The sequence below is a fragment of the Centrocercus urophasianus genome, unplaced genomic scaffold (genome assembly GCF_019232065.1).
Source record: "Centrocercus urophasianus isolate 14NV4802_14NV808 unplaced genomic scaffold, USGS_Curo_1.0 seq_11, whole genome shotgun sequence".
Lineage (NCBI taxonomy): Eukaryota > Metazoa > Chordata > Aves > Galliformes > Phasianidae > Centrocercus > Centrocercus urophasianus.
The window spans coordinates 77,547,397-77,568,183 of NW_024884253.1; the positions used below are offsets into that span (position 1 = coordinate 77,547,397).

At 40.7% G+C, this 20,787-nt stretch overlaps 1 protein-coding gene across 1 annotated transcript in view; it reads left to right on the forward strand.

Annotated features, from left to right (window-relative positions):
• Positions 1–20,787, forward strand: part of PHLPP1 (PH domain and leucine rich repeat protein phosphatase 1) — a 131,836-nt gene that overhangs the window by 106,512 nt on the left and 4,537 nt on the right. Inside the window, exons 10-15 of the mRNA XM_042839990.1 lie at positions 1,260–1,415; positions 9,384–9,584; positions 10,529–10,691; positions 14,807–14,937; positions 17,949–18,053; positions 18,986–19,180. Of these exons, the coding sequence (XP_042695924.1) occupies positions 1,260–1,415; positions 9,384–9,584; positions 10,529–10,691; positions 14,807–14,937; positions 17,949–18,053; positions 18,986–19,180 (951 nt within the window). The remainder of the gene's footprint in view (positions 1–1,259; positions 1,416–9,383; positions 9,585–10,528; positions 10,692–14,806; positions 14,938–17,948; positions 18,054–18,985; positions 19,181–20,787) is intronic.

The window sequence follows — 20,787 nt, forward strand, 5'->3', positions numbered from 1 at the left end:
GTAATTGAGCAAAAAATACAAAATACAAAAAACGTAAAAAATATGCATACCACTGTATGATAAATCTTTTCACTCTGCATTGAGCCTTCTGGAATGATGTGTCTGGCAGTTGACCTGTATCCATGGTCATAACTCAGATGATGCAGCCAACTGAGATAACTGTGAACACTGGCGCGCGGATATGGAGTATGACCGTATCTGTCAAGGGGAAAATACTCAGCATACTTCATTGATTATTTTGGCACAACAATCCAGTGACCTGATGGATTGTAGGAAAGGGGGGGGGGGGGGGAAGGCCCTTAATGGGTCTACGGATCATTGAAACTGAGGGAAGATTTTTTTTTTGCTGTAATGCTGAGTAATTTGAGAGTCTTTGAAATGGGTCAGCACAGCCCTCAGGCTTGCCAGATTAAAGAGTATGGTAGCAGGAGTGTAAGATAGGTGGCACACAGAATAATCTTTTTTTTCTTAATTTGTTCAAAGTGATTTCTGCTCAAAATCAACACTTGTGCCTTTTTTGAGGTTATTTGGTGCAGATTTTAAACTCTTCACGATTTTTATATCGCAGATTTTAGCTTTACTGTTTGATTAAAATAACCAGTCTTTCCTTTCCCCTCATACTGCTCTTTTTTCCCTATCCCTAGTATACCCTAACATCCCACAAAAGCAGAGTGGGGGATGGGACTGGGGTCATCTATCGGTTGTAAAAGCTCAAGAAAGTAAAGCGGATTAGATAAATTTCATTTGCTGTAGAACTGGAAAGGAGGCTTTATGTTTGTCTGGTATTAAGGAAAAAGGAAAACATGGGGTGGGGAACTGCACTGGATTGAATCAGTACGTGATGAATCAATTACTATGAAGTTTGTGGGGGTGATTTATTTCACCCACGCTTCTGAAGTTCTTTCACTAACTAGAGGGATCCCACAGCTTTCTGCAGCCCTTGTTAGCAATTGCCTACTTCACTGTCACGTTAAATGTCCATATCTTATACGCTGCAAGAAGGGTACCCCTTTCTTGCTACTTTCACTCCTTAGTCATCCTTACATCTCCTTCCCTGTCTCTGAACAATCTTTTTACCTTTTTAAGAAGTTGGTGGAGAGTGGGAAGATATTCTCAGATCTGTGCGTAACTAATACAATGTCTACTAATCAGTTGGCTGAATCACTTTCTTGTAATGAACTGTGGCATCGAGCTGAAGATCACTAAGCAGATCTTCAGCTGAGACTTGACTTATTTTGGGTGTTTTTTCTTTCTTGCAGGTTGTTTTACAACAGCAGCTTGCGGAAACTGCTGGCAGGACATAACTTGTTAGGAAGGCTACCAGATCGGCTTGAACGAACACAAGTGGAGGTCCTGGATGTGCAACACAACCAGCTCCTTGAACTGCCATCTAACCTACTTTTGAAAGCTGACAGGTAAACATAAAGGAATTCCAACCTGTGTGTCAGAAACCTTACTTTGTATTCCGTTATGTAGCTGAAAGGGTAATCTGAGAGTTCCTCTAATTTGAAGGTTGCCAAACCTCATGTGAGAAGAACAGATGTCTGCCCAGCTCACCAAAACACAAATTGTCATTATTCTAGCTTTGTTGCCTTATATGGTAGCTTTTTTCCTCTACTGAGCTTCTGCTGGAACACCTACTTTTTGATATCTAACTGTAAAGTGAAGTGTGTGCTATTTTCTACTACATACATTGAGATGAGTTAGTGGCAGTTTCTTTAAATATATATTTCTTAGTCTTGCTTGATGGAGTGTGAAAGCTTTACCCCCACTCCATCCCTTCAGTCACAGGCTAGAACTTATTTATACCCATCAAACAAAACAAGATCTGTGCATAAGGCTGTCAGAATAACTCAGTTATTCCTGTGTCCTCGCTTTGTGAATTTTTTATGCCTTTCAAATGTTTGTTGCTAATTTAGCTGGTGTCACCACTTCATCTGATTTTTGGCTGGTTGTTTTTGTACTGCTGTTCCTGTAGCCTCAAAGTCTTCATAATCTTTCTTCCTTGATCTAAACATATCCTGTGAAGTGACTGTGATTAAAATACCAGGGATTCATAGCATAATTGGGTGGTGGATGGTATTGCCCTGCTTGGTGTCAGTGTTCCTTGCACCTCTGCATTTTAACAAATAGTCTTGGTATTTCTGAATATTTTAACCTATACATAATTTAACAGAGTTGGTGCTGCAGGGTTTTATTTCTGGTCTGAACTGCGACAAAAGGAACGTGCAGCTCCTGGGTTTTGAGAGGCGAAGAAGTAAGAGGAACAGTGATTTCTCTTTATCACAAATCCTCACCTAGCTAACAATATCACAGCCCCCCATTTTTCTACTGTTCTGGTGGGAACCTCTGTTTAAACTTTTTGGGATTCACAGTATCAAGAATTGCATAATTGCAGAATTATGTTCCAAAGAGATTATCTCTCAAAGGAGGGATTTCTTTAGGACAAGGTTTTGTTTCTGGGAGCTAGAATGACATTTCAGTCTTGATTTTTGTACTTTCTCTTTTAGACTATTGCATACCTGTCCCCATTAAGCCCTAAGTAGGGTACAACCTTAAGAACAAACTGAGTATCAGCAATTTTTTTCTGATAATAATTTGCTGCTGTAATTGAGACTTTAGATAGAAGTGCAGTCGAAACAGTGAAACTCAGCAGTGCTGCAATTGTAACAATTGCAATTACCTGTTATGTTTCTGTTCAGAAGTGGTGATGTTCATAGTCTATTCATGTGGCAGAGAAGTTTCATGTCAGCAGCTGTAGTGGTCTTGTGGGTGACTTCTCAAACTCTTGTACAATAGGGATTGTATGAACTTCAGAAATGAAACCTTGTGCAAGTTTTTAATTGAAGTTTGCAAAGTTAGGTCAATTTAAAATGCAGTAACACCATTTTCCTGTCTGCTAACTTAGAAGGTAACTTTGAATCAGATTCAGAAAGCTACTGGCATCTCAAAAAGCAAAGAGATTTACTTCTGTAAATTTCACATATAGATTGTAGGTCTGGAATATAGATTAGTACAATTTTGGTAGTGAGAGAACCTGGATAATTTTCTTTTCGGTCACAACTCACCATTTTAAACAGGGCTACAGAACTATGGACAGTTTGGTCTGAGGTTTTTTTGTGATGCCAAAAGGAAGAAGCACAGACTAAAATTAAGACTGGGGCTAGACTTCCATACCTTGGCTAAACATGTGCTGAATAGAAATGTTGAAGTTATTTTGAAAAACATGCTCTTAAATGGCGAATTCAGACGTGAGGATTTTTCCCATCTGCAGCCTTGGTATTATGCAGCTTTCAGGCAGCATAGGGCATGTGTTTTTAAGCACAGGAATCAAGAAAGCTTATCCATTGTGGCACTTCCTCAGCACTGCAGCCTCCTCATTTGTGGTATAGAAGCAGTTATGAGGAGATTCTCCTGTTGTCTGCCCCCATTACTGCTTTTGACTGCGTTTAATGTTTTGTTCATGCTGGCACCCCTCCTAGAGCTGCAGAAGTGATGCATGTGAACGAAAAGATCAGTGCAGATTAGTCCTCAGTGTAAGAGTTCTAGGTTTGGAATTTCCTACAGTACATTTCTTTGCTTTGCTTTCAAATGTTTGCATCTGTCAGTAGCCATGAGTCTGGACCGGGGAAAGATATTTAGGGGTTTTGTTTGCTTGTTTTAAAAAAAAAAAGTGTATCTTAAAGCATTCCCAGGGAAGCACAGTCTGTGCTGCCAGACACGTCGAGAGAGTGGGGTTGCCTGAGCACTCTGCCATGATCTTTTCCCACTGTGTAATGTTGGGCAAATCATGTTGCAGAACCCTTATCTCTCCATAAAATGACTTAGCTTTTGCAGCATGGAAAGATTCATTTGTTTTTTAGTGATACTCAAGTCTATGTGGTTGACAGATAATATCTTGTCTCGACGTCTCATGCTGTGAATTATGAACACTTTCTCCTTCTCGATCCTATTTGACTAAGTGGCTCTGAATTGCCTTGGGCAAGTGCTGGTGGGCATTGACATCTAGAAGACCTGAGGAAGGCAGGGAAGCCAGAGCTGTGGTGCACATACAGGCAATGGCACTTTCATAAAAATCAAGCAAGATACTGAAACATGTATTCTGTTCATAAAATCTACAGACATCAGCCTTCTCCCTTAATTCTTCAAAGCCAATTAAGAAGTTTGATTCTCTGATGAAGAGTGTAATTTATTTTCTTGGTCTGTTTTTTTTTTTTTTTTTCTTCTATTTTAAACTGTTATTTGAGGAGAAATCAAAGCCTTTTCTGTGAGACGTTGACTGAGACTGAAGTTGGTTCTGTTTATTACACTGGAAGTGTGCACATCTTGATCATGTTAGCACAGATTTCTCTTGCTGGGTGGGGATTTTCTTGGCAAGATCAGCACTATGGAGACAGCCAGATAATCTGTTCATTGCTCATTACCAGATGCTGCAGAAATAGAGAACTCATGCAAGTGCTGTGGCTGTTGTGGAGAAAAAACTTGCAAGCAGGATCCCTAATTTTTTTTTTTTTTTTTTTTTTTTTTTTTGCACCTGTTACCCTGCACCTTTTCTTTAAACCCACTGCTTCCTGTGTTGTAATTGCAGGTTAGGCTTAAAAATGAAGAAATAGCGATGAAAGTCAAGGGTTTACCCATTGCATAAGCTTCCCTTTCCAGTTAGCATGAATGCTGTAGCTATAGTAGACTCTTAAGAGCCAGCAGATTGGTATTAGCACTAGTTTGGATAGTGAAGGTGTGTAGCTGTACTCTGCCCATCTTGGGCTTTCTGTTGCTTTGTAGTGGCAGCTGTGGAGCCTATTTGGAGCCTATCATCTAGGCTGTTTCATGATTCTTTTCAACTTTGTTCAGCTGTTTTAAACTGTTTTGAATTTTTCTTGTTTGAATCTGTTTTTTGTTGGGGTTTTGTGTTTTGTTTTGTTTTTTTTGCTGGAATTCTAGAAGGTGACCCACTTACACTTAATACTTGCCATTTCTACCCACAGCAACTGCTGCCTTTTCATACAACTACTGTTACATGTCACAGATGCAATAGAAGTGAAGAAGAAAACAAATTCAAATGAATGCAAAGAGCTATTTCAGCTGCTGCACGTACCTTTGTTGCAGAAATGCTTAGCTGCATTTCGTTGTTTCATTGCTGGTAGAGTAGGGTTTGCAGGCAGATTTGCGAATATCTTTTAGTGGCGCAACTGAGGATAGATTAGGAAGTATGAGATGAGGTAGCAACAACAGTCAAGTGTTTGGGCGTTTTTTCCCTTTTATTTTTAATTTTTTTGGCAGTTCATCAACAGGAAAGAGGATTCACTTGAACATTTCCATCCGTTTTTGTTGTTTGTTTTTTTTTTCAGGAGCAGAAATACCGTCTTTGAATAGGTTGGCAGAACTGCCATGATGTTTTCTCCCTACTTAATTCTCTCTCACACATTTGCTGCCTCAATCATAAATTACTTCAGGATTATCTGCTCAGAAATCGAGGGCGTTGAGCAGACAGGACTGAAGTTTTGATTTGATTGCTCTCTTCTGATGGAGATCTTGGAGGCACAGGCCAAACTGGAGAGCTTGATTTCTCTGCATAGTTCATTTTACAGCTGCAGTATTCTTTCCAAGCATTTATCAATGCTTTCAATTTTGTCTTGCTGTTACTTTGCCATATTGTCTTACTAATGTTGAATGTTCCTAAGAGTTTTGGAGTGCTTAATTTTTTCCAATGGTGACTGTGTCTTACCCGCAAGCCAAGTTTGCCAGGCTGCCTCAGCAACTGGTGAGGAACTGGGAGATGCTGTGTGAGTGAAACCTGACAACAGTCTATATTTAGTCTCTGTGCATGCTAGAGTAGGCATCAATGTTGAAGGAAAAGAAGAAATAGAACCTTCTGCATTTTCCAGTAGGTTTTCTTTGTTTGCTTTCAGAAGTTCAAATTCAGTTCAGAATTCTCAGGATTTAAATAGGAAGGACATGTGAATGCTGCATATGCACTAGGTCTGTTTTGTTGAATTCAATCCATGTCCTTGATTCTGGCGTATTCTTTGGGACAGCCTTTATTTTCTGTCTTGGAGAAGTTACGTCTAGCAAGGAATTGTACTTTAAATACCCCATAAAACCGAAGGTGGCCTATTCTAGCCAGAGTTCAATGTTTATACTATTGCACCAGAGGAGAATTTGCACCTTGTCAAAGCTGAAGAATTCTGATAGCTCTCTGCCAATGCCTTTCTTAATCCCCAGCACTCTTCTAGTACTTGTTAATTCATACTCCCCTCACTATATTATAATCTGGTACGTGTGCAAGCTGCTGAATTCAGGTTTTTGTAGTGATGCTGTACCTTTTTTGTGAGCTTATGTTATAGTGGTGTGGGTGGAACTGGAAGGGGAAACAGTTTTGGACTGAGCTTAATACTTGACATTCTGCTTCCATCTGATAAGCAATATGAGTGGGGTATCTTCAAGGAACGTGAATCAGTTAAAGTCCATGCACAAGTGAGATGGGAACAGTTGTGCCCAAGTAAATTTCTATTCTTCTAGAGGGCATTCATAAGATGTGCAGCTGGCACGCTGCATGAGGATGGAGAACGGGTGTGAAAATAAGCTGAAAAAAGACTTCAGTGTTAAATCAATGTAAAGTGAAGCTGGATGGACAAGAATAGATATTTTTTTTTTTTTTGGACGTAAAATAGCACAGAATCAATAAAGCTGTATGCAGGAGCAATCTGCTAGTTCATTCTGTTCCCTGCCCAAAGGATGGTGTCTCTTATTTTAATTGAGAGAATATCTTGAAAGAAGGATCTTTAGGGAATGTTTTCACCATTTTAATGTAGCAGCTGGTCATAAGGAACATGTAAATAAGCAACATACTCTTCTCCAAAACGATAGCTGACATCATTACATTAAAATACAGGTGGAGATTACTGCGTGAGTATCCTAATGCTGAGTGCTGCATGGCTGAGAGTATGCATGTGAAGGTGTTTGTTAGGTGTGGTGAAGGTGAGATACTCTACTACCAAAAGGTTTCAGTCCTAAGCTATTGGGGAAATGTTTCTACCCACCTAAGTGTTGCTAGAATCAAGGCACTAAGCAGTGGGTTGCATCAATTTCAGCATTATCAGAACAGTGTTCTTTCTTGAAGCTTTGGCAGCTGTTTTGGAAGCTGTACTTGAACAAACTTACATCTTTGGCACTTAGAACTTCATAGCTGTAGGATGCTCTCTAAGTTATCTGTGTCTCCAATTAGTCATTAAGAGAAGGTACCTGTGAAGTGCTGCAGGATGTTCTGCTGCAGCCTATGGAACATATCTAAAATGCAGATTCCTCTTAAGGTGCCTCTTCCTGGGAGGTGTTCAACTCTTACTTGCTCGTCTCTATCATATTCCTGTAAAAGTTATTCTTCCCTGCATCCTCAAACCTTTTAACTAACTAAACCTTTCTAAACTGAGCTGGAGATGGCCATTTTGTACTTTGAGCAGTACAAAAGGTACCATGGCTTTAATGTTAATCGAAGTGCCTTTTTTGTGGGAAGAGGAAAGATTATCATGGATTTTAGAAACAGGTTGTCCAAGCAGTAATTGTCTGTACTGTAGTAATAGGTGTGCTTGTTGGTATTTAATTAAATGCAGAGGCCATTGATGTGGTGTGCTTCGGTTTAGTAATCCAACTTTGAATGAGCTTAATGTATTTTTAGTTTATGCCTAACAGGCAGAATTGAGCAGCATCTTTTTAAAATAAATAATACTGAAAAACCCCTTTCAAATGCTTATTCCCTTCTCCATATTTAATCCTTCCCTTCCCCTTCTCCTTTGGAGTTTCACCACCCTTGTGAATAATGAATGAGCCTGAGGATTAAGCTGTTTCTCCACAGTGGACTCCTCTGCCTGTGTGAAACAGCTAACCTACTTTCGGTTCTGTGCAGCGCTGAGAGATTTCTGCTTCTAATGGAAATATATTTTTTAAAATCCTTTGACATTCCATGTGACTCCTCTGTAGCGTGTCTGACCCTTATTTGCTGCTGAGCAAGTTTCAACCAGCTGCGGCTCATGCAAATCCATTTGATTCATTAATAGACCTAAAGGTCAGCGCCAATTGCTGCGTGCCTAGGTGGAGCAGGGGAAGAGCTATCAATATTTTATAGCTTTCTCTTATGATTGATGACAAGAGCACATACACCTTTTGTGTCCCGGTCGCTGGCTGTGTAGGCTTCAGCTAGCTCATTTCCAAGTCCTCTTTCTTGAATGCAACCGTGACTACTGCAACTGCCATTTCCCATTAGGTGGTAGGAGCAGTGCAGCCTGGTTTGAATGTGGTCGCTGCAGCCGGGCAGGCATAGTTCTGTAGCACGAGTTCTCTAAGGCAGCCTTTTCTGAAAAGGGGAGGGAGGAAGAAGAGCAGTCTTGTTTCTCTTGAAAAGGCACGGTTGTGCCAGGGTTAGTAACTAAAGGCTAAGTGGCCTTAATTTTACATTTGTTTGGAATTGCCTGTGTGAATTCTAACCTTAAGAAGCCAACAGCACGTTTCCCTCTGTGCTTCTGCCATCACCAGACTCCCCTACAGGAATGTGACTCGTCTGTGTGCACAGTATTGCTGAGAAGAGCAGGCAAGGCCTATTCTTCAGCAGGCCTTGTTCCCGTGCTGGGAAGGGTCCTCGGAGAGGGAAGGAGTAACTTCATTTCTGTGTTTGTTCAGTCCTTGCTGCTTGTGGAATTCAGAAAATATTGACAAGGATTTCTGCTAGGGGAAGGGTGCTCCAGAACTACATACAGATTTGGCTTGCTTGCTGCAAGATCAACAAGCATCTGACTTTTAAATTTAATTGAATATTGTGTCTGTTTCTCTTTAAAACCTTTAAGATAAATTACTGTTTGGGATTTTTTTGTGATCGGTGTTGGATCTTCGTTGTCCAAATATTCAGAGAAAACTCTTGTCATATTTTGTAGTTGCTTCAGGCCTGCAGGTTTAAAAAAGCAAGACATAAACCAACAGTCCCTAGCTAGTATTTAAAATTCTGAGAAGTTAGCTGACTTCTTTACCAGTGACTTCTTAGTCACTTGAAGGGTAGCTGTACTGTCATGGTTCGTTAATGATGATTTGGAATTCATTTTTATGTGGAACAAGTGTGGAAATGATGTGGTTTGTTCTTACCTGAAGGTACATCTGTAGCAGTGTTAGCACTACTGAGGTTTTAATAAAGGGATAGGGCATTTTGACACACTCATTTTGCCATTTTATTTCCATATAAAAATGGAATCGGAAGTTTTGTTGGTGCAATACTAGACTTCTCATCTTTCTATCAATGAGAACTTGTGCTTTTGGCCTTTTTTATGTAACTGTCTTAACTTACAAATAGAATTTTTGCTTATAGACAAAACTGAACTCCCTTACACAACTTTTCTTTGCAGTCTGAGATTTCTTAATGCCTCTGCCAACAAACTGGAAATGCTTCCCCCAGCCACTCTTTCTGAGGAGACCCATAGCATCTTGCAGGAGTTGTATTTGACCAATAACAACCTCACGGATAAATGTGTACCCTTGTTAACAGGCCATCCACACCTGAAAATCTTGCACATGGCCTACAATCGCCTACAGAGCTTCCCTGCAAGGTGAGTAACTGCTTTTACTGCCCTGGCCCACTGGTGAACAATGTGAAACATTTTCATAGCAAAAACCAAGGTGCACAGTGATCTAGTGGAATAGCTTGTATTTCAGATGTGGTGACATTGCAGTGGGTGGATTCATCTGCTATGCCCTGTTGCACATCGCTACCCATTTGCATTACACAGCATTAGTGTGTTTTGATTGCACCTGGAGTACTTTTCAGCATGAAGGCAGTATGCTTCTGAAGTCAGGCCAGGAGGTCTTCTGTTTTCCCCAACTTGGTCACCTTGCTTACAACTGGTGGGCTTCTGCTTACAGAAGACTTGTAAATGTCACAGTCTGGAAGTGTCCTTTGGCACTGGGCTAAACCACACTGGGAAAAAATCCTTGCCCTCCTGAAGAAGATTCTCCCTTGGCAGCGATTTAGATGAACTACTGTGCTCTCAGTTCACTCTGTTTTAATCAGAAGTCTTTCAAGTGTAAGATGCGCTGTAAAGCTGATGGGGTACAACCTTGGAAAGGAGATGCCAATAAATAAAGGAAGAGACATTGCTGTCCTTGTGTGGGCTTCTGAGCAGCCAGTGGCAGGGGAAAGATGAATAAGGGGGTGGAGCTGAGCAGGGTGCCAGAAAATGGAGGGGGGGGAGGGTGAGATGAAGTGAACAGCTGGAGCTGGAGGAAAAAGAGTAGAAGTGAACTGATGAACAGAGGGAATGTAAGCAAAATAAGTTGTTTCAAAAGTAGTGTTATCGAAATTGATAGAAGCACAGATTTAATTCCACGACTGTTAGAATCTGATGAGAGAAGAGGTGAGAGGCACTGCTGTGCTGGGCTGAAGTCTGCAATTTTATTTTTCTGAAATGATGAAAACCATTGCTTTTACCACCACTTCAAAATAAGATATGCATCGGTCGTAACGGAAAAAAATCTCAAACTCTCATTCTTATAGCAAAATGGCCAAGCTGGAAGAGTTGGAGGAAATTGACATTAGTGGTAACAAGCTGAAAGCTATTCCGACCACCATCATGAACTGTAGACGCATGCATACTGTAATTGCTCACTCCAACTGCATTGAAGTCTTCCCAGAAGTCATGCAGCTTTCTGAAATAAAGGTAAGGCATGAATGTGCTGTGAAGTATACAGTAATAATGCACACTTGACCAATTCTGTTCTCCCCTCTGGTCTCTTGCTGCTGCAGGGTAGTAGATTGTCAGTTGTGGAGATCTGACAGCTGCTTTCTTGTCTGAGTTACTACTTAAAATATTCGCCCCTGTGCTGCCTCTGAGAGGAAAGGAGGAAGTGCCTCAAAATCTGGTTTTACGCTCATCTTTACCACATCCCATCTTCTTTGCCAAGAAATTGTTAGTTGTCTTCCTGTGAAAGGCCATTGCAGTATGACTTAAACATGTTGTAAGGGCTATACATAATTAACATATATAATATACATAACTAACTCTTCTTTGGCAATTGTTAATTCTGTAGAAGGGACTTTGTTTAGAGTGTGCTTTAAAAAATGCAGAGGCTGCAAAATAGGATAGGCCTTGGGGACAGAAATTCCAGGAGTACAAGATTTGGGTAGTTAGGCAAGCTACTTCTGTTTTCATAATTGCAGTCATTTTGGACAAGTGTAAGAATGTTTAATCCATCTCTTGTGCTTATTACCAAACTTTTCCTGACACATTCTTTGCTTGACCGTGCTGAAGAACACTACTGTGTAGCTTTTGTGAATTAAGTTTCTGCTTCTCTCCTGGCCACAGCGTAGAGTATTTTGGGGTGCATGCTATTTCCATTCCTTAGAGTTGGGAGATTAACTCATAGTGCACCGAGCTTGTGGTATGACTGAAAAGTTGTTCCCTGGGTATGAGAATTGGTTACCTATTCATGAGATCAGAACACCTTCTGTGTCCTTCATACAGTCTGCAGAATCAAAAGGCCAAGTTCTCAGACTCCTCAGTGTCCTTCAGTGTCTGGGGTTAGGCAGAGAAGCAGGAGGAATAACTGGGTTGGACTGTGAGTACACAGAAAGATGAGCTTTGTGGTTTTAGCCAGGAAATCTCAAACAAATGTGGATTTCTGAATACTCCTCCCTCTTTGGAACAATGGTCAGAGGAAACTGAAGACCATTTAGAATCAATTAGAAGCAAAGCTTTTCTTCTCAGAGGAAGAGTTGGGGTGGGGAGCAAGGCTCTGCGCAGTAAATATTTCTTTAAAAGTATGAGGGCATTTTTAACCATGGGGGGGAAAAAAAGGAAGATAACGTAAACATGTTGGTCAGGAATAACCAACAACTTCCTTTCTGTTCCTGTGTTTTGGGGAATGAGTATTTTATAAAGGCATTGGTGTTCTACTGAGCTTTGTAGCTGAGAGCAAAGTGTGTTCATGGAAGATCCAGTGTTCTATCTTTCTGATGGTTCCCTGTAGTTACTTCAGTGAAAGAAAGAGGCATGGATTTCATTAACTGGGACTGCAGGAATAGTGGGACTGCCTTCATCTGAGAGGGTGCAGTGCTGTGGGACTTCACTTTTGTGCCTTAGTCAATACCTCAGCCTGGTTTTGACTTAGCTGAAATGAGTTTCTGTGGTTGCCAGATAGCTGTGCTGTAGGCAGAGGGTATCTTGTGGCCTCTTGGTGATTTTTCTGGATTAGGGCTGGAGCTTAAGCTTTTGATTTCTGGCTGAATCCATTCCTTGGCTAAACTGGAGCTCATTCTTTGATGTTGGAGGGCATTTATAATGTTCCAAAGCAAGTTAAGAAGTTAAAATTTGAGTACAGGTTTTATAGTTAGGTGAAATAAGCCTGCTTGTAGCAAAGCACAGAGTTGTATAGTTTCATGTTATGACTGTGATTGTCATACTTAATGGTTAATCTTAATTGAGGTGGCATTCAAACACTCCTGATTTCTTGGGAAAATGTTACCTCAGGTAACGGCTGCTCTGCTTTTGTACTTAAATAGCTTGAGAGGCTGACATTAAATTTTTTGAGTAAGTGCTACTAGAACAGCTAGTAATACAGTTACTGTTTTGTTTGAAATTGTTTCAGAGGGAAAGCTAATTACAGAAGGTCACGCTTTTGCACTTAAGGTAACTCCAGGATTTCCAAAGATGAGGTCATTTTAGTAAGACAGCTGTCTCTAGGCTGATCTTACGTCCTCCAGTTAAGGATACAGAAGTCTTGTGTTGTCCTCTGCCTCAAAAAGCTCTGTGGATGTCTCTGAGATACCTTACATAGTACCTGTTTTTGAGTTGACATGAGTTCTCATGTGCCCACCTTCAGTCACAAGTGGAGATAACTCAAGCCCCTGTCAGCCATGTACTGCATTTACACCTGTGCATTTGCTACTGAGCAAATGCTGAATATTCAGTGCTGTGCCCATCCTAGCACAGTGTTCTGCATGCAGTTGCACTTGTTCTTCTGACACTGCATGGATGAGGCTAAATGAGAAGGAAGTTAGGATCAATTAGGAAATGTGCTTTGCTGTTTGCCCATGGAATAGAATAAGAACTACATTTAATGTAGCTATTAGAAAGTCCCTGCTAACCTGTTTTTCAAACAATACAAATCAAATCAGAGAAATCCTGACTTGATGGATAAACTATATTCATCGCTGCATGGGGACCAAGGGATCTCCAGTAGACTGTTACTACCTGTAGTGTATTGGGCATGTACTGAGAACAATGAAGTGATTTTGCTCATTTTGCACTCCTTATTCCACGTTCTTTTCCATCAAATTTCCGATGGTGTTGAGCACAGCAAGGCCTGCTGGCAGCTTTGTTAATCTGAGGTCATTATTGACCCTCTGCAAGCAGCAAGGAATAGCAATAAAGTAAAAAAATAATAATAATAATAATAATAATAATAATAAAAAGGCATAACTCTTCTCCTAAGCTGTCTGCTATTTAGTTTGCATGATGTATTTTAAATTCTGATTTCCGTATCAAGTTTAGATAATGTCAGCAGTTTGTTCTTCCTAGATAATTAGTCCTCCATATCAGACAACCTCAGGATTTGAGATTTGGGTCATTATGTGTGTTGCATATAATTAACAGCATTTGGAGATTTTTCTTTTCCAAATTTTACTGGGTTATCTTATGCCTGTTTTGTCCAGCTTAGGACCCAGTATCTGAATATACCTAAGAGACTTTTGTTTTCATGCTTTTATCATTGGAAATTACTTATCAGTCAAAGTGTGCAGCTCAGAAAATTCTCCCTGCAGCCTATCCTCAACTATTCAGCCCTTGGTTTTACCAGAGGTTTTGAGGTCTGTTTTCTTTTTCTAGGTTGAAAATAGGAAATTATCATTCTGTACTACGTGGATAGTATTCTGGGTTAAATATCAGCCTATTCTGTCCTCTATTAAGATTTTGGCTGGTTTTGTTTGCTTATACCTGCTATATAGAGGTTTGAAGAGCTTGTTTTGTTCAGATTTTTGTGTACTGACTTTCCATATGGATATGCAACTTTAACATAGTTTGGTTTGGGATTTTGTCATTCTAGGGCACTTGTTCTACCTGATTTTTGCTTAGCTGGTGCTGGTGGGTGATTCTAGCATAATTCTCTGCTGGTTTTCAATCTTTTTTTTTTTTTCCAGAAATATTTCAGCTTTAATTTTTTCTACTTATTAGAAGAACTTCATACTTAAACATGAATCCTTCTAAGACAGCCAAATTAAAGCCACACTTAAAACTGCTCTGGTATTTTGTTATTTTTCCTCTGCTCAGCCCCACTCCGTGTGTTCATAACTTCTTATTTTCCAAATCCTTTACTAAAAATCAGCTTCAGAGCATGTTCGTACCTGTGCTGATGTAAGTGAACTTCAGTGGAGAGACTGCCGTGACAGCATCTTATAATCCCTAACTTCATTTGTCTGTTTCCTTTATCTATTACAAGAGTGGCAACCACTTTCATCAGTAGCATTTTTTTCTTTAATACTCATCTGTTAATAAATACACGGTGATGATATTTGTCCCTGCAAAGAGCAGAGACAAACCTTATTAGTTTTGCAGCAAGGTCAGAAGCACCTGGTCAGAAACAGAAATGAAGCCAAACATATCTCTGGGTGTCACGGGCATCTGGGACATAGACGCCATATGAAGAATCACTTACTTAAATGAATCATCTTGGGTCTCAACTGCAGCTTCTCTTACTCATGCAACATACATTCCTGCATTTAATCACAAACTGATCTTAATGCCAGCTGGATTCTTATTTGATTGCTTTCCTTTTGCAGTGTGTGGATCTAAGCTGCAATGAACTGAGTGAAATCACATTGCCTGAAAACTTGCCTCCAAAACTGCAAGAGCTGGACCTGACTGGAAACCCCAGATTGGCCTTGGATCACAAAACCCTTGAGCTGCTGAAGTAAGTTGACTTACAGAGTGGAGAGGATGCAGAAGGAGCTAGTTTGATCTCCATGTTACTTCTGACATTAGATTCCACCATTGAGATGCTAAGAACTGCTTATTATGTTTTTTCCTTCATGTTTGCCACTGTGCTTTTTGTTACCCCCTCACAAAACATTGCCTGTAATCCATCATATCCCTCTCTGGGGTGCTCTTTAACTATCTACCTGTTTGTTTTCTGCTCTATGACTCAAGTGCCATCTGTAACTGAAATGCACCAAGTGCCTCACTGCTGCCTTCTGCAGCATGTGGTGAAACTTGCACTAGAACAAATAATCGGTGGACAGTGGTGCTGCTTTGAGTCTTTCTTATGTCCTGAAGAGAACTGCACCAGCTCTATTTAATTCTGAGTCTCCTTGATCCTTAAATACTGAATGGTTGATAACCTTCTGAGGGTTGAGTGTTGCGCTGTGTGGTTTGCTTTTAAATGCTTAAGGTCAAGCACTGAAGTATTAAGCCCCATTATAATAATTTTTTATAGATAAAAGCCAAGAGTCCATGTTATGCAGCAGACAAAGGAGGATAAAAACAGGCTGGAAGAGATGTCTTTTTTTCTTAAGAGCTGCTCATTGTATGCCAGAAATTTAACATTGCTATGATTTGTAGAGAAGTGTGTGTACTACCAAAGCTTCTTCAATGGCACCTGAACTTACAGGTCAGGTACCATTCTGTATGGCCAATAGACGAGAGGCAACCTTATCTCTTGCCTGTTTAGTAATCAGCCTTAATGCCCTATAGCAGCGTTGTACAAAGGTAAGACCTATGCAGTAAGAGAGTAGCATCACCCAGTGCCACATCATATTTTCACTGCCATATGCATTGTCTTTAATTCACAGAAACTTCTTTCTTCTTATGCATGCATATGTGTGTTTCTTTCTTTAATAAATTATTTTTCTTAATTTCAGACCTATTCTTGTCTGAGTAAATACCCTTCAGCTGAGGTCAGGTGTTTCAGGTCTCCTTTGAGATATAGTGGATGTCTGTGTAGACATCCACAGTGCACTGCCACAACTGAACATGAGAGAGGAGGTGCTCCTTACCCTTACTTCTTGTGGCAGGCACAAAAACACTTGTGTTCTTGGTGCTTTTTATATCTTCCTTCTGCACGTGGAAGGCAGCTCTCCATATGTGTCCTGGCAGGATTCAAGCAGGCAGTAGGTTAATATGTATTGCTTCTGATGAGAGGAGTCCTGTCACGCATGCTTGCTTTTTTTTCCCCTTGTATGGAGATCTTAAAGGAAACTTGCATGCTTAGGAGGATGTTGCCAAGTGACTTACAGGACGTGAGGATTTCAGTAGCAATTACAATGAAAAGGAGAGGGGAAAAAAAAAGATGTTGTTACTGTGATTTTTCAGAAAGAGCTGCTGGTTCAATTATAACATCTTGAACTGGGGGAAAGTAAAGCATACCGTATGGAAGCTTTAGCTCATCTCCCTGTGTGGGATATGCTGCTGGGTACTGTTCCTTTATGAGCACGTGGTCTAGTTGTAATTACACCACTGAGGAAGATGAAGGCAATGCATTGAAGTAGCTTTTTTTTTTCTTTTTTTTTTTTTCTTTTTTTAACCACTGCTGGGAAGCATTGATACAACCTTAGGTCCTTGACCTGCCCCAGGGTCAGTCAACCCAGCTGCAAGAGGAAACTGAAAAACCCTTCTGATCCAAATTCCTCTGCCCGGCAGGATAAGTGCCTTGCATTAGAAGCCTGTGAAGAAAGTGCATTTGCTTCTGTATGTCGTAGTATTTTGCGGGTACAGACAGATGTAGAATATCTGTTACTTCTGAATCCAGGTTTCCTGTTTGACAAGATCAGATACTACTTTTCTGATGCCATTGGTGATGTGTTTGCCTTACATTTGTCACACAGGGGGGCTGCAAAGTCAAGGGCTCAAAATACCAACGGCTGTAACCTGATTTGTGTACTTTATTTGCTTTTAGCAGGCCCTAGCTGATGTATGTCCTGACTATTTGCATTAAAAGAAATCAGAGTGGAAGTGACAGTCCCTCAAGTTATTTGAGGAAGGCTGTGAAATGCGAAAAAGACTTCCCTTGTGTGTTTAGGTCAGATGGGGCTTTGGATGGAGAAAAATGAATCCTCTGAGCGAATAGTTAGACCTTTCTGCTTGTCCTTTTATGATTCATTTGGCTCGTGAAAGGTTCAGGTGCCTTTGAAGTTCCTGCAGCGCATGGGGAGCTTGTTTCCCTGCCTTTGGAAGAGAGTGGAAGGAGCACAGGGCAGGTCATCTCTCCCCAGCGAAGCCCGGCTATGAAGAGAAGCACATAAACAGATAGGGATGGTCCTTTTTCAAGTCTTTATTGCGCTATGCGAGGTATTTGAACTTCAGGCTAGAGGCTATGTTGGTAGTAAATTGGAGGGTAGAGGATCAAGGGCCCACGTAAAATCTGGGCTGTAAAATAATGGAAGGCAGAAGGCCTGTGCTCACAGCCTGGGCTGCAGACCTGCTCTTGCATGTTAGGACAGCACTGGGATGGAGCTGATTTCTGACTCATGGGCATTTTTGTAGTAGACTGTTACTCTGTGTTGCTGCTTCTGAAGACTTATCTTTTAATTTAGGGGATGGCGCAGGTCATACGGACTTGTTTTTAACATGAGTGAAAAGGGCTTCAGTTGAAAAATCACTCCATATACTGGCTTCCATTAAGATGGTGACAAATTGGCCTTGCATTCCCACTAGGCCAAGCTGTAAACAAATAGCTCGGGGGTGAGGAGGGGTGTGAGGGTAGGGAGAAGAAAAGCTGGGTAAGCAAACAGTGCAGCTGACACCCTTATTGAGGCTTGGTTATTTACTGCTTTTTTGTTCTTTGTAGACAGACACAGAAGGGTAACTGCCTTAGATGTCCTGCTCTGTTTTATTCTATTAAAGGTATTCCTAAGAACTGGGAAGAAGAAAACTGCTGTTCTTACATTTGAAGCTGAAACCAGTGCATCTTTTCCTTTCTTCTTACAGCAATATCCGTTGTTTCAAGATTGACCAACCCTCGGCTGGTGATGCTTCAGGAGCTCCAGCTGTGTGGAGTCACGGTTACACAGAGGCATCAGGAGTTAAGAACAAGTAAGAGCCGGCGTTGTTCTTATTATACAAGCATCCTAGCAGCAGAGTGCTTCTATGCAGATACAAAGAGATCTGCTATTTCAGTCTGGGGATGTTTCGGGCCTCACAAAGGCAGAGGCCATGCCATGATTCTATATTCTGTATACTGGGCCCCTGCCTGGCTCTAAACTTTCTTCTTTGTCAGGAATGTTGCTAAGATACAAGGGTAACCGACACATTTTCTCTGTGCAAGCCTTTGGTACTTGCTGAAGATGGGCACGTTTAATAGCATTTTCCTCTTTTGCAAAGCTTTTTTATCTTCAGCTAAAGGATGTTTACCAAGGAAATCAGAGATACTAAAGGAAGAAGTAGAATGGCCAAAACTGAATATGTATGGGGAGCTTCTGTGACTGAGGCAGCACTTGACAAATAACACAGCAAGAGTCTGCTGGTCTCTGTGTTACTGGCAAAGTGACGAATCTCATTGTTCCTTAAATACCCTTGTAGAAATCTTCTGCTACCTAGGTTTCCCTAGCAAGTGCCAAGCAAACGTTTACTTGCTGTTCACTAATTTAACACATAGCTTGGTCAGCAGCATGCTGAGTCATAAAGATGGCTCTTGGTGGAGCAAGTGCAGTTTCAGCTAACGATGTTTTGGATGTATTTCACCCCTGCAAGCTTGTCCCCTGTTTTATACAAATAAGAGACTTGTTCACGTGCAAAAAAGGAAGAAGAATCTTTAGGTCTTGGCTCGAATTTTCAAAAACAGCTCTCTCCCCATTTTAGCATTGTTGAATGGGCCTTCCTCTTCTCCACAGAAGAAAGCAATTGTGAGGAGCCTGTGAAAAGAATTAGTGAAAACTGGCTCTCAGACCAGGCTGCATCTTCTCAGAATGACAAGATGAGAAATCAGTGCTGCATAGCAATCTTGTTGTTCTGCTTTGCTTTACTAGGTTATGTGTGGCAGCCCTGTCAGCCAATAACTTCTGTGACAACAGAGAGGCACTTTATGGTGTTTTTGATGGTGACCGCAATGTGGAAGTACCATATCTGTTGCAGTGCACCATGAGTGACATCTTGGCAGAAGAGCTACAGAAAACAAAAAATGAAGAGGAGTATATGATCAACACTTTCATTGTTATGCAGAGGTGAGTCTTGGATCTGAAGCTTTGTTTTTTTTACCTTGTGTATGTTCATTGGGCAGCTTGTTCCTTGTCAGGTTGATTGTGTTGCTCTTCATTTGCTACTAAAAGTGGGAGGGAGGGAGGAAAGGTGGTTTCTGGCACCTTTGTATTCTTTCATTGCTTGTTTTGTGGATATTGCCTTCTGTTCCTCTGGGATGTAAGGAGAAAAACCCCAACCCTTTCCCACCCACCCAAACAAAAATGATATCCAACCTCAAAATTATTAAATGTTTGACTAGCAGTTTTTCTCTTCTGTCTTGTGACTCCGAATGTGCGGTAGCCAACACAGTGGTATGAATTTCTTGATCATTTTTTAAATTTCCTTACTATTACTGCCTGCAGAGCTTGGGCTGATTCTTTCTTTCTGTACCAAGTCAGATTATTTAAAGCCATGCAAATATTAAAACATGCGCTCTTGACTCCCTGAAAAAAAAAGTCTGTTTTGGCATTCCTTTGACCTAAGAATATTATTTATGCAAGATCCACCTGAAAAGATTGTGATACAATAGATGTGAGTGTAATAGGAGCTGTGTGTGGAGGCTTGGAGACCTGTGTATATGCTCACTCTTCTTTACAGAACAAGAAATTGTGCTGGGAGAGACACTGAGTGGAGGAGTATGAAGGGAACTGAGCAAAGAGAACGAGGAGGTCAGGGAAACATAGGAGAAAGCTCCCAGATGAAGGAAGTGGACGGAGTTGAAAGCAGCATCTCTTGTTATTCAATTGCTGCAGCTCTGGAAGGGAAGATATTGAAATTCTGATATTGGGAAATAGGAGCAGCAGGATGGGGTTGAACCTTATAAACAAAAGAGAAAATGCTGCCTCGCATAATTGCTGTGGTTACAGTGGTAACTGAGAAGGTTGCCATCTAATTAAACCCTTCAAGAACAATATAAATGTTGAGTACTGAAAGTGTTTACTAGTGGCTTTGTTTCCCACTCGTGGACTTTCACAGGAATGTACGCTCCTGCAGAAGAGCTGTATTTGTGGGAGGCAGGGCTCGAGTCAAAGTAAGCTAACCATTCCTTTGGTGAACCAGAAATAGCATTCATTCTAGTTGCATGCAGCCATTCATTGAGGATTATTACAGATACTATGCCACATTCCTGAAGTGCCTTAAAAAAAGAAAAAACAACCAAAAAAACAGAAAAGCATATTGAAGCCTGGGTTCAAGTTCAGTTTGTGCTTTGTTTCCCCAGCATTTTGAATCTAAAGTTCTTGCCAGCTTTACTTAGTGTTAATGTAGATTCAGTAGCCCCTAGCTTTCCAGTTCTTAATTACTGTAAGAGAAGGTCCTGATCAACAACGTACTGGCAAAGATGTTTTTTTTTCTCCAGCCCTATTTCAATTTACACAAGTAAAATTACTACCAACATGATAACTAAAAAGCATGCCTTCTTATGGTGAAATTAATAGCTACTGTGTTGTTGTGTCATTGAATCTTTGAAAGCATTATTTTGAAGGCATCACAAAACAACGAACCTCTGATTTCTATTTCTGCCCAAAACTGGGATCTCTACAGTTAAAATTACTGTTTTTCGTAGTAAAATCTGTAGCTGCAGGAGCCCAAA